This window comes from Cottoperca gobio, chromosome 5 (genome assembly GCF_900634415.1).
Source record: "Cottoperca gobio chromosome 5, fCotGob3.1, whole genome shotgun sequence".
Classification (NCBI taxonomy): Eukaryota; Metazoa; Chordata; class Actinopteri; order Perciformes; family Bovichtidae; genus Cottoperca; species Cottoperca gobio.
Window position 1 is genome coordinate 17,204,847 of NC_041359.1, and position 13,549 is coordinate 17,218,395.

Consider the following 13,549-nt stretch of genomic DNA (forward strand, 5'->3'; position numbering starts at 1 on the left):
CCAAGTCTTCAGACCCCCTCTCTCTCTCTCACACACACACACACACACACACATACACACGCATACGCACACACACACACGCACACACGCCGGTTTATGATAATGAGGAGCCTCAAGGCGCAGGGGGAGCTGGAGCTATTTTCACCATTCAAGCGGAGTTACGCGGACTGAGCGGAGGTGCTGCTGCTGCTGTTGTTGCTGCCGGCGTGTGTGTGTGTGTGTGAGTGTGTGAGCCGCTCCGGCCAAGGTTACTGCGGGTTTACCTCTTCATATCAGCCGGAGTGACCGGAGAGAAGTGCACCCGCTGAGAACATGGCTCCTCTGCAACAAAGGGAAAGTCACAGGCGGAAAGTTTAAAGGAATAAGGAGCTGCAGAAATCTCCACTCGGAGACACACAAACTGAGGAGAGATGCACTTCGTTAAATGGGATTTGTTGTTGATTTACTGGTGGTGTAAACTGGTTTCGCTGGTGCATTGTTACACCGTTCACATCAGTGAGGATGCGGGACCAAGGATGGTGGTGGCCGGCGTGGAGCGGGGCGCGCGGTGCACTTTGGATCAGGTACTCGCTCCCAAATTTACGGAGCAGTTTCTGGAAACTGACGCGGCGGCGGGCATTGTGTTTGTTTCGGACTCGATAAAGTGCCCCTCGCTGCTTTCAAACCCCTTCACCGTGTACACTGTAACAGACTGCACGGACTCCGGCTACAGGCACCTCCTCACCAGCCAGTACGAAGTGCATGTTCACGGTAGGAACTGTTCAAACAAGCGTAAAAGAAAACCTCAGTGGGACATGGAGGTGCTGAGTTTGTTTAGCACCCACAGTCACCACCGCTCAGAGTGCCACGAAGCAGGTTCGGCTTTATTTGCAGTGGGGGGTCTGCTACCTGGAGCCCCGCTCCGCTGCAAAGTCACCAACAGTCGGGACTTTTACTTCTCTGAGGGGGACTTGTTTGTGTCCGAGACGCTGTGCTGGAGACAGGACACACTCCTGGAGCTAGACCTGCTCTGTGATGTACTCACAGGAAATGGAGTGAGTGCTGAAGTCAACCCCATCTCCATCCACTGGCGCGTGGGGCAGGGCCCCTTTAGGCAAGGCCACTTAGGGAAGTTGTTAGTAAAGGCAGGTCAGTCTGATTCAGGGATTGTGAGCAGGAGGAGGAGAAGCATCAACAGCAGTCCTCAGTTTCAACCTCCAATGTACCAAGTGTCTGTGGCAGAGAATAAGCCAGCTGGGACTCATGTTGTTGTTTTGAAAGCAGTGGATGTGAATGAGGGGGAGGCAGGCAGGCTGGAGTATTTTATAGAAGCTCTCTTTGATAGCCGCTCCAACAATCTCTTTGCTGTGGACCCGGCCAGCGGTGCCGTGTCCACAGTAGAGGTGCTGGACCGGGAGACAAAAGACACCCATGTGTTTCGTGTGACCGCCGTGGACCACGGCACGCCCCGGCGTACAGGAATGGCAACACTCACAATCACAGTCAGTGACAGTAATGATCATGGCCCCGTGTTTGAGCAGCAGGACTATAAGGAAAGTATCAGGGAGAATCTGGAAATAGGCTATGAAGTGTTAACTGTGAGGGCGACAGATGGGGATGCACCTGTTAATGGTAATATCCTTTATCGCATCATCAACAACAACGGGTCCAATGAGGTGTTTGAGATTGATTCGAGGTCTGGTGTAATCCGCACCAAAGGTACGGTAGACAGAGAGGAGGTGGAAACCTATATGCTGTTAGTTGAGGCAAATGACCAAGGTCGTGACCCTGGGCCCCGCAGCGCCACAGCTACGGTTAATATTGTGGTTGAGGATGACAATGATAATGCTCCCCAGTTCAGCGAGAAACGCTATGTGGTGCAGGTGCCAGAAGACATGGCCCCTAACACAGAGATCCTGCAGGTCACCGCCTCAGATCAGGACAGAGGGAGCAACGCTGTCATTCACTTCAGCATCATGAGCGGGAACACCAGGGGTCAGTTTTACATTGATGCTCAGACAGGTAACATGGACCTGGTGAGTCACCTGGATTACGAGGCGAACAAAGAATACACTCTAAGAATCAGAGCCCAGGATGGAGGACGCCCTCCGCTCTCCAACATCAGCGGCCTGGTCACGGTGCAGGTGCTGGATGTTAATGACAACGCCCCCATTTTTGTCAGCACCCCATTCCAGGCCACCGTGCTGGAGAACGTGCCGCTGGGCTACTCCATCATCCACATCCAAGCTGTGGATGCGGACTCTGGCGACAACTCTAGGCTAGAGTATCGCCTTACTGAAACTACTCCGAACTTCCCCTTCAGCATCAACAACAGCACGGGGTGGATTATAGTGTCAGCCGAGCTGGACAGGGAGAGTGTAGATTTTTACAACTTTGGAGTGGAGGCCCGAGATCAGGGCTACCCCGTCATGTCCTCCTCAGCCAGCATCAGCATGACTATTCTCGACGTCAACGACAACAACCCAGAGTTCACTCAGAAGGCGTATTACATGCGACTGAATGAAGATGCAGCCGTGGGCACCAGCGTGGTGACGGTGTCAGCTGTTGACCAGGACATCAACAGTGTGGTGACCTATCAGATATCTAGTGGAAACACCCGCAACAGATTTTCCATCACAAGTCAGAGCGGCGGGGGGCTCATTACACTGGCGCTGCCTTTAGACTACAAACTAGAACGGCAGTATGTCCTCACCGTCGCTGCAAGCGATGGTACACGTCTTGACACCACCAAAGTGTTTGTTAATGTCACTGATGCCAACACACACCGGCCTGTGTTTCAGAGCTCACACTACACCGTCAACATCAACGAGGACAGGCCGGTCAGCACCACTGTTGTGGTAATAAGTGCCACAGATGAAGACACAGGTGAGAACGCACGAATCACCTACTTTATGGACGACAGCATCCCTCAGTTTGAGATCGACTCCGACACAGGAGCTGTCACCACACAGATGGAGCTGGACTACGAGGACCAAGTGTCCTATACACTAGCCATCACTGCTCGGGATAACGGCATCCCTCAGAAGTCTGATACCACCTACCTGGAGATACTGGTGAATGACGTCAACGACAACTCCCCCCGCTTCCTCAGAGACCACTATGTGGGCTCCGTCATGGAAGACGTGCCGGTGTTCACCAGCGTGGTCCAGGTTTCTGCCACTGATAGAGATTCTGGGCTCAACGGCCGCGTCTTCTACACCTTCCAGGGCGGGGAGGATGGCGATGGAGACTTTATAATTGAATCCACCTCTGGAATTGTTCGCACACTGCGCAGGTTAGACAGAGAAAATGTGCCTGTTTACAGCCTGCAGGCGTTCGCTGTAGATAAAGGGGTTCCTGCTCTGAAAACACCAGTGAACATCCAGGTAACAATCCTAGATGTGAATGACAACCCGCCTGTGTTTGAGAAAGATGAGTTTGACATCATGGTGGAGGAGAACAGCCCCATAGGTATTGTGGTAGCACACATATTAGCCACAGATCCAGATGAAGGCAGTAATGCACAGATCATGTACCAGATAGTGGAGGGAAACATCCCCGAGGTGTTCCAGCTGGACATCTTCTCTGGAGAACTGACTGCATTAATAGACCTGGACTATGAGACAAGATCTGAGTATATAATTGTTGTCCAGGCCACCTCCGCCCCTCTGGTCAGCCGCGCCACAATCCACATCAAACTTGTTGACAAGAACGACAACCTGCCCCTGCTCAAAAACTTCCAGATCATCTTCAACAACTACGTGACGGACAAATCGAACAGCTTCCCCACTGGAGTGATCGGACGCATCCCCGCACACGACCCCGACGTCTCGGATCAGCTCCACTACAGCTTCGAGGTGGGAAACGAGCTGAACTTAGTGCTCCTGAACCAAAGCACGGGAGAGATCCAGCTGAGCCAGGCTCTGGATAACAACCGGCCCCTGGAGGCCTCCATGAGGATCTCAGTGTCAGGTGAGACTGTTAGATAACTCTTTGTGAGTGCAGACTCCTCCCAGTGAGTGACGTACAGTGCAGTGAGAGGAGAAGGTGTATTCCTACTCTATATCCATTAACACATCCGGTCTCTTCATTTACATTTTTTGCTTCGCTTCAACTCACAGGATAATGGAAGTCATAACGGCTTAAGTATGTCTTTCCTGGCTTCAGTGCTGCAGAGTGATTTCCCTATAATAGAAATATTCATGAAGGAGGATCCTCACTTCAGGATATGTGTAATAGGGCTGCGACTAACGTTATATTCATTGTTAATTTTTTTTTTTGATTAATTGATTAGTTGCTTAATCTATTAAAAGTCAGAAAATTGTGATAAATGCTTTGCAAAGACATCTTCAAATGTCTTGTTTTGTCCACAACTCAAAGATATTCCGTTTATTCTCATAGAGGAAAAAGGAAACCAGAAAATATTCACATTTAAGAAGCTGGAATCAGAGAATTATTACTTAAAAAAACAACAACTGGTTAATCAATTACCAAAATAGTAGGAGATTAATTAAAAAGTTGACAACTAATCGATTTATCATTACAGCTCTAATTGTTAAGCCACTCCACTTTCTTCACTCAGAGCACCAAAGATGTATTCAAGCATTTAAAGTCTGTGAGGTAAATTGGTTAATGTAGGGGGGGGGGCTTCTGTAATTTTTGGGGAGTTTTCTCGTAAACATAAGCCTGATTTAGCTCCGTCTATTGTGGAGATTTAAATAACTGTTTGTCTGAGCATGTCTGTATCCTGTGGGATCCACACTCCAGTGGGCAGACTGATCATGCCCCATAATTGTCTATCATACCCCCTCCCACATACAATGAAAGACCTAATTCAATTATGGTTTATTTCTATAGCTTGTTTAGAGTCAGAATTAAGAGCTGATGTTCTTTAAGTGCTGAATTGTTGGTCTGGCTTTTTTTTTTCTTGTTCTAATCAAAGCGAAAGTCTGGATTTGAATAGCTGTCAGAGCTCCCAGCTCAACAGTGTCTAAGGCTGAGGATGCTGCTTTGATGGTGTATTTAAAGATAACAAGAGTTGCTTGTCATGTAAACCACTGTTTTGGACGTTTGCAATAAGTGTGAGAAGGATGCTCACTGTTGGTGTTGTCTGACCTCCTGATGTCATAAACCTCCTTCCTTCCCTGCACCTTTTAATTGTGCATGCCTGCACAAATTACAGACTTTTATTTGCTCCAGAAATGTGACTGAACTTGAATTGCACCCACAGTGGGGGGCGTGTTGTTGTTACCGTCTGTTGGAGCTTATTTGACGCAGTGTGTTCCGCTGTAAATCTGCCTTCTCTTTGACCTTGACACAACCTGAGGGAGGGAAACAGAAGAGAACCAGGGAACATTAGGAGATTGGTTTAAAATGAAATCAGATACTTAACAAGAACAAGGATTAAGACTGTTAGGAAACTCGGGAATTCTTTGATTTGACTGAGTGAGACAGAAGTGTTTGTTGGTGAGTTGACACTGAATAGCAGATACTGCATGGTTTGAGTGGGTAGTCGTTATAATGAATTTTAGCCGAGCATTGCTTCTCTGGAGAACAATAGTGAGCTGTCGATTCAGGGGCAGGCGCTAGAGCTCATACCAGGCCGTGGTTGGGGGCAACAGCTGTGACTCCACCACGGACCAATTAGAGGCTGTGTCTGCCCCGCGCGTCCTGCACCTGCTGGGGTTTATGTGTCAGCACCCCTGCAGGAGACAGAAGGAGATGGAGGGAGGCAGGAGGACAGAGGGGGAAGGGGTGAAGGGTTAAGTTGCGGTTGTGTAAACTAGGAACATATTGAAAAATACAGTCGTACTGTACAGAGCAGGAAAGCCTTTAGACGGGCTGTTGGAGGAGGAGATGGGGTTGGAAGATGAGCTCCTCCAATAGATGCTGCTGACCCCAATTTTCAAAGCCTTCGCCCTCCAGGGACCTCCCAAGTCTTCCCATTATCTTTCTCTTCATGCTGCCGTTTAAGAGGCCCCTTATGATGGACGATTTTTGATGGGTTCTTTTGTATGCTGTTGGACTGTGATTAACATCGTCTCTGAGCACTGCTCTTCACCGTTGAAATAGATGCAACGGTTCAAATGTAGCTGCGTTTTGCTTCGAGTTTAAAGTGTGTCCTATTTAGTAGTGTTGGTACCGCCTTTTAAATAATCTGCAGATTATGATGATTTTCTTAATGCAGGAATATAATCCATTACCTCAACTCATTGTCGTGCAGTAATTACTTTTCAGACACAATTGGACCTCACCGTGGTTCAAAAATAAAAACAAAATATAAATGAAAATTATTCCATTTTACTAGGATTGTTATCCCAACATTTACAAAAGTAAAGTAACTATATTTTAAGGTATTTAATGACAATTTGTTTTCACTTTACATGAATAAACATATGTAATCTGTTAATCACTATCTTCTTTGAAATACAATTTCAACATATAACATTTGACACATTCGATTGATACGGTTGTTACTGTTACTGTTGACCCACGTTCATATTACCTGGGTATTATTAGAGAGTGTAAGAGCAAAACAAATACAAGTAATATGATTTTAAGTAAAAATGATCAACATGTGTGTTTTTAATGCTTAATTACGTCCTATTTTAAAGTATGGAAAGTCAAAGTATTGATAGTCTGTTTCAAGTTTCACTTATAGATCATTTATGTGTTTTCTATGTAATATAATAGGAAATAGCTGTTTTTCTTTATAATTCTCTGGCAGTGTGAACTTCATGCTGAACTGTCCGTGAGTTAACGTGCAGGGAACAAAAGTCCTTCTTAGCTTTTTAAGCAATTATGTATAATCAGTATCTCAAAGATTTAAAAAGGATGAATCACATCAAATGCATCATAAAGATAATGGCTAACCATCAAACTGAGTTAAGTAGAAGAACCATGAGAACCATATTTAAAGCATCACAGAGTAAAATGGACTCAAATGTTTATGATCAGTTACATTTTATACTTTTTATTTTGTCCCTTCAAAGGCAAAAAGAACTCCTGCAACAAAGTGTGTTAATTAATATGAAAACACACAAAATCTATTTTCAATTAAAGAGTAATAAATGAATTTTTCCTCCAAACACAAGTTTGTTGTTGAGATTGACACTAAAACCATTTGAAACCATAAGCAGGCACTTAAAAACACATTTGACAATCGCATTATCCTGCTGCCTTATTGTATAGTGCATGTGTGCACTGGCATACCATGAGTGATTGTAACCTTTTAATTATGCTAAGGAGTGAGATTTACAGCAGTGGTGTGCGGGCGTTGGGCCTGCCTCCGTACTAAATGTGAGGAAGGAGAATGATAAACTCATTAGGGTGGTATTTGAATTAATTTGTGTTGTACTGAAACTGATCCCAGATTTTAGAGATCTGTTGAATTCTATAACGCATTTCCAACATGTTGAGAACAAAACTGACTTATGTGATGATAATATTCATCATGTGCCACTTCTGTATTATGAGGAGGATTGTGGTCACACTGCAGAATTGAGAGGCTGGTTGTCATCTGAGGGATTAGATTTGCTGCATCTGTATCCTGGGATCTGTCAGACCGGTGTTGACATACTCAGGGGCTGATCTACTGTTCCCAGGCAAGCGTGAGCCTGCATAAATAGGTGTTTGCATTTGATGGCTGAGATTTTTTTCTCCTGCTTTTCTTTCATCCGCAAAGCCCTGTTAATTTCCGTATAGAAACTATAGCTAATCCTTTGTTATCCCTTATTTTTGAACATGTTATTATGCTTTTTAGTTTGAATATGAAGTCAATTTGTAGTGTCTTTTGTAGTTGTTTCATCATTATGTTCATGTGCCAATTCCTGCACGTTTCTTGCACTATAAAGTGACTCTATAGGAGTGACACACTTAAATTTGAACCTCCTGTGTGGCAAATATACAATGTATACATCATTACAGCCACGAGAACACTTTGTCCTTGTTTAAATCAAATTCTGAATCCAAGCCAATACCATGCCCTGCATGCTTACTTTGCAAACGCCAATGCAGAGACTTAACAGACAAACACGCCTCCACAACTAATGATGGCAGTTTGATTCAGCTCACATCACACTGCAGGTTGTACAGACGCTCAAATTACATGGTGGACAGCAGATATTCTCTGGCTCTGGTCACTGTGGGGAGGGGAGAGAGACACTTTTAAGTGTGGGTCTAAAGTGGCTGTGGATGCTCCAAGGTTAAACTACTTCGTTGTCAAACTTGTCTGAGCCGAACTTGTTGGCATTCTGCCCAACTAACTGGAGCAAACAATAATACGATTATCTGTATCAGGCTTTTGGTTTCTCAAAGATTATTTGGTGCTACAATAACTATATACATTTAAAATATTTCGAGGCCCAGTTTCCCCCCCAATCAGATACAGCATAGATGCCAGTATTGTATGTGGTTGTGTTAGACCCCCATTGCTCCCTGCCCTTCGCCATCCTTGCATAAGTTTATGCTACAAGACTGGAATTGTAATGGAGGAGACTCTGTTCTCCATGACATATCGTATAAGTGAGAGCCAAGAAATTCAGAGCCAGCGTAATTTCATTATAATCTATTAAACCTTTAAGCTGTCTGTGGAGGGACTTTCTCAGGGGTTGTCTTCTGTAACACTAGCCCATCAAGCTGCACAAATCTGGTATATTTCTGTGTGGCCTCCAACAGCAGGACCTCTCTGATTGCATTCCTCCTCGCGTCATATAATTATTTCACTCAAGTGGAGCGCACCTTGGGTTTCTGCATTCTTAATGGTTGATGAATTTCTGTTTGCCTTATGGTTGATTCATAGGATTCAAAGTCACAGCTTGCAAATGCTCGCCCATGTTTGGTGCGACTGGAGTCATCTCTAATGCGCTCTTTTCATTCTTCGTGCCTCCCTGGATGCCGTTAGTCACACTTGCAGGCTCGCCTGGAATGTTTGTAGCACTGTTACTCTTCTTTTTCCTCCCTTAACATCACCTATCACCTTGATCCTGTTTCTCTTTCCCTCTTTTTGTCTGACTGTCACCATTCCCCATTTTTCTCCTATCTACCCGGGTCTATAGCTCTCACCCCTGCAACCTCCACTGTTCCCTCCCATCATTTCAAGCTCCTCCAACCTCCCTCTTTACCCCCCCCCCCCTCCTCTCTGTCGCTCCCTCCTTTGACTGTGAAAGGAAAAATGCCTAAGAGAAATGCTTTGTTAAGCACCCAGTTGTCATGGTGAACCTAGCAATGCCTGAGAAATTCCTTGTGGGTGGGGACGGAGGGGTAAGGTCCCTTTTGTAGAGCGAAGATGGGGGGGAGGGGAGGCACATAAAGTTCTAAAGAGCAACTGTCCCCCTCTCCCTCTTTCCAGTGAAGCATGTAAGGCTTTCTTTGGACCTGTAATGCTCCGGGACACACTGACCTGTCCTGCCGACTGCTTTCACCCGGCAAGCATTTTTACAGGACATGCAGGCGACACCTGATAGAAACTTTCCATGTGAAGGATAAAGATTAGTCCTGCATGTGACAGATGTGAGAGGCCCTCTGTTTTGAAGGCCCCCGAGAGTTTAAAGCTCACGGTGATATGATAGTGTTGTGTTTAAGCTCTTTGATTTGTGACACAGATGCGCTCAGAGGGTATCCGATTTCTTTCTGCCGCCTTGTTTCGCAGCAGCAGAACATCCTCCTGCAGGTCTCGCTCCTCTACGCTTGGTTGCATTGAAGGTCCGGAGGTGCTGAGGTGGGGTGAGGGTGCGGGTGAGGAGGGAGGGGGGAGGATGACATCATTTATGTGTGTAAGAAGGGGAAATCGTGTTTGGGAGATTAGGGCTGGTGCATCGCTGGGGTGAGGCCTTGTGGTGCTTGCATATATCTCAGCGTTGTCCTGCATTGTCCTCGCTATCCCAGCAGACAATGGGAGTGGGATCTGTCTGGGGTGACCCCCCCCCCCCCCCTCCCCTCCCCCCCCTCCTGTCTTTGTGTCCACTTGTTTTCCCCAGTGCTGCCTCTTCATGACAGTTTCACCGGGCCTGCTATTCATCCGTGACTTATCCTATTTACTGTACAGTCTGATGCAGGCACTCTTTTTAAAGTGTCCCTTCAGTGACTGAGCACCTATGATGAAGCTTAGAACTTCTGCAGTTCAAAAACAATTATGTATTTATGAAAGAAATATATCCTCGCATTGAGTCAGCTGTAACTCCTGAAACACTAGTTGCGATCAGGAGTATGAGGAGAAAGCAGGAAGAGAAAAGTAAATGACAGAGTTGAACAAAAGCAAGAGTTTGAAGTAGCATTGCATCATGATAGTTTGTCATTGCAGTTAGGTTATGTAGGTTAGTAGGTTAGGATTCCTTCATCGATCATCGTTCAGGAGATTTGTCCGCAGAGGCCTCCTCCTCTCCAAAACACACGGACTACGTTCTAAAGACCAGAAAAAAACCACTTAAAAACAAATCAGTGTTTCTCCGATGTTTGGCTGCTGCAAACATTTGCTCAGCTTGTTTCTCTGTTATCTTAAGATCCAGATGTCTGATAAACTTCTTCCAGTTTAAATATATAGTTAAAGATTACCAAGATCTAAGAAGTGAATGATAAACTGTTGGAGACATTTGGAATAATGTAAGTACAACACAACATACTGGTAAACCACTGGTCTAGTACAATAGACCGTAGTAAAATATAATTCCAGACCTCTGTCAGAGTATAAATATCTCTACAAGTACAAGCTTCTCACACTGTGAAGGTGACAGATTATGTTTCTCTCACAGGCTGTTACATTTACGCTACATTGCGCTCATTTAGTATCGAAGCAGACCGAGATTTCACAGTGACCTGGTTTCATATGCTTCAACTCTGCCGTGCAAACTGTCAACATTTGGCTGTTAGAGAGGAGGGTGAGAGGTGTGACTGGTAGAGGTGCTGAACCATAACGTGCAGGAGTTAGAGATGTTTCATCACAGTCTGATTTATATTTATACTGACAGGATGGCGTCAGGATAACAAAACAGATGGTTTCCTCGTGCGCAGCCACAGAGGTATGATTGTGCTTTCACAGTTTGGTGGCACTCAGTGAATGAGAGTGACTATTTATACTGTAGATGAGGTGGAGTTTTTGCTGTTTCACTTTCACCACATTTGTTGACCCGAACAGACTGTTTCTCTTTCCAAAAATGATTTGCTTGTGACAGCGTTCAAACATTAAACTGTCAGAATAAGTTAATATAACCCTTATGTTTATTTCAGCACGAGTATCAAAGCTTGAATATGACTTTGAGTTGTTGCCTGCTCTGTTTTAAAGCTTCTTAATAAATGACAAAGTCCTTTATTGTGCTGCTGGATGCTAAGTATCCAATATCTATCAAATGACTTTTGAATAACGGCCTCATGCTTGGTCACGTCTCTGCATGCTAATGTCTCCTTACTATTGCGCTGACAGACGTTTTCCTTTGATATGCAAATGTTCTGATCAGAGGCGTTCAGGCCCTTTTCTGTGACTTAAAGCTGCTTCACTATAGAGGAAGAATCTGAGGAATGTTCTCTTCTTGTGGATTTCCGATACAGCAGAAAAGTGTCATCAGGGGATGCTTTGGCGGGGTCCGCAAATGAGTATGAATGGCCTCTCTCCGACGTAGTCAGCTTTCCTCCTGAATGGAGGAACCAGGAAAGGGAATTGTGGGATTGCTCTGACTCCTCTGGATTGAATCCTTGGTTTGACATTGAGCTACAGCAGCAGTTTTCACTATTGACTTGTAAGGATTAAGGTGTTGTTGTGTTGTGTATCATTACAGCTGATCTTTTTTCTTTTTTCTAACTACTTAAGCTTAATTGCTCTGCAGAAGAAGATAAAACAGCCAATTACAGCACTGTTAGATTTCTTTAGTCGTTATTTCAAAAACAAGGTCGGGGACGTATGAATATTTATGTAACCTGTTTATTCTTCAGTTGTGAAACAATTGAAAACACACATACACATACACATACACACACACACACACACACACACACACACACACACACACACACACACAGAGGACTTGCACATCACGATGCTCGGTGTAATTTGTGTGTCGATGTAACGGCCTTGAAATCGCTCAGATAACAGCAGATCTGCTGCGTAGGAGTTTGAGCATGCTGTTCATTCCCTCCTCTGAGAGTGAGATTTGCAAGTAGGTTTTCTGTTATACACGAACTGTTGGTGTTCAGACGTGTTTAATTTGGCGTTACCGCTTTTTCCCACCAATTAAACCAACAACACAGTTCTCAACCTGGTGGAGGTGAGTAGCTTTTATCCCACATCGACATTAAATCCGCCTCAGTCTGCTGTCATTGTGCTCTGAAAGTTTCCCCAAGCGGAGGTTGTTCAAGTATGTTATTGGTGCTTAGAGAAGCTTTAACGTTGTCAGTTCTCAGGACGTGTTCTTCCCTCCAGGCTACTAATTTCTCAAGTGCCAATTGCTTCTAATGCTAGGCAATATAGCGTTTAAATTAGATTGGATAATTGTAGATGTGGTAGGCCTTTATATAGGAATATATATTTTGTGTGTATTTTAAAGACGCAGTGAAATAAAAATAAAAATGTCAAGTTTAAATCAAAAATAGTTGTTGATTTATCTCTTGACAAATGCTAGATATGTTCTCTTCCTGGTTAACATAAGCGTATTTTTGATGACTCATCTTGAACTCTGGGGCATATACAAACGTATCCAATCAAATGGGATGACAGGTTAAAGCCTGTCCATCATTAAGGACACACGCGACCATGGTGGTACTAAATATATGAAACAAACCTTTTTAGCGATTTAAGTATTTTTCACCCACCAGAATGGCATACCTGTAGACGAGGCTTTAAAACAACATCAAGAAAAAGAAAAAACAATAAACATGAGTTTAGCCTTGTTCTGTTTTAAATCAGAACAGGAGAGCATGTTGTGGTGACTGAGCGTTGGTCTTGAGTCCTGATGGTGATGTGTGCTGGAGGAGGATGGAGGCCTGTTGGGAGTCGTTAGAGTGTTTTATGCAGAGCGTGGTGGAGGTGGTGGGGTGTCAGCTTCGGCCGTTGCTTGTCTAGTGGGGGGTCAGGAAGAGGGGAGATGGGAGATGGGTGGGGGGTGGGGGGTATAAGGGTAATGAGATGAAAAACCTGTTCACTCCCTTTGCAGTGCATAGCCTCCACTCCACCCCCCAGCCAGTCATCAGCCTCCATTCAGGCAGCAGTTGAGTGTGTTTCACCTTTCAGCCCTGTTTAATTCAAGCAGGCCGTCCCCCTCAGCCACATTTTACTGCCTCCCTTTTGATCACCCAGGACTTGAGATTCCAGCTTTTAAATTAAATCGACACCAAACAGAGTGCACTTGGTTTAAATGACGAAGGTATCTGATGAGCTTGATCTTACAGATGAGACTGTTTTAAACTCTGCCTGCCAGAGCAGCGCTGAGCCACACGGCTCCGACATCATGATAAACTTCGGCTCCCACATCAGCCCTCATTAGTGTCTGGTTTTTTACTGGAGTGTTAATTGAACCTCAGCTGGCTCACTGGTATGAAGGTGAGGATTGAGCCTGTTGTCCTGCTGGGTGCTTTCTGTTCCTGT

The 13,549-nt window shown here is 45.0% G+C and overlaps 1 protein-coding gene across 3 annotated transcripts in view; it reads left to right on the forward strand.

Moving 5' to 3' along the window:
* Nucleotides 1-222: 222 nt before the first annotated feature.
* celsr2 (cadherin, EGF LAG seven-pass G-type receptor 2) overlaps nt 223-13,549 on the forward strand; it is a 60,095-nt gene continuing 46,768 nt past the window's right edge. For all 3 annotated transcript variants that reach the window (XM_029431266.1, XM_029431267.1, XM_029431263.1), the window contains exon 1: nt 223-3,951. In XM_029431266.1, the coding sequence (XP_029287126.1) occupies nt 411-3,951 (3,541 nt within the window). In that variant the 5' untranslated portion in view covers nt 223-410. The remainder of the gene's footprint in view (nt 3,952-13,549) is intronic.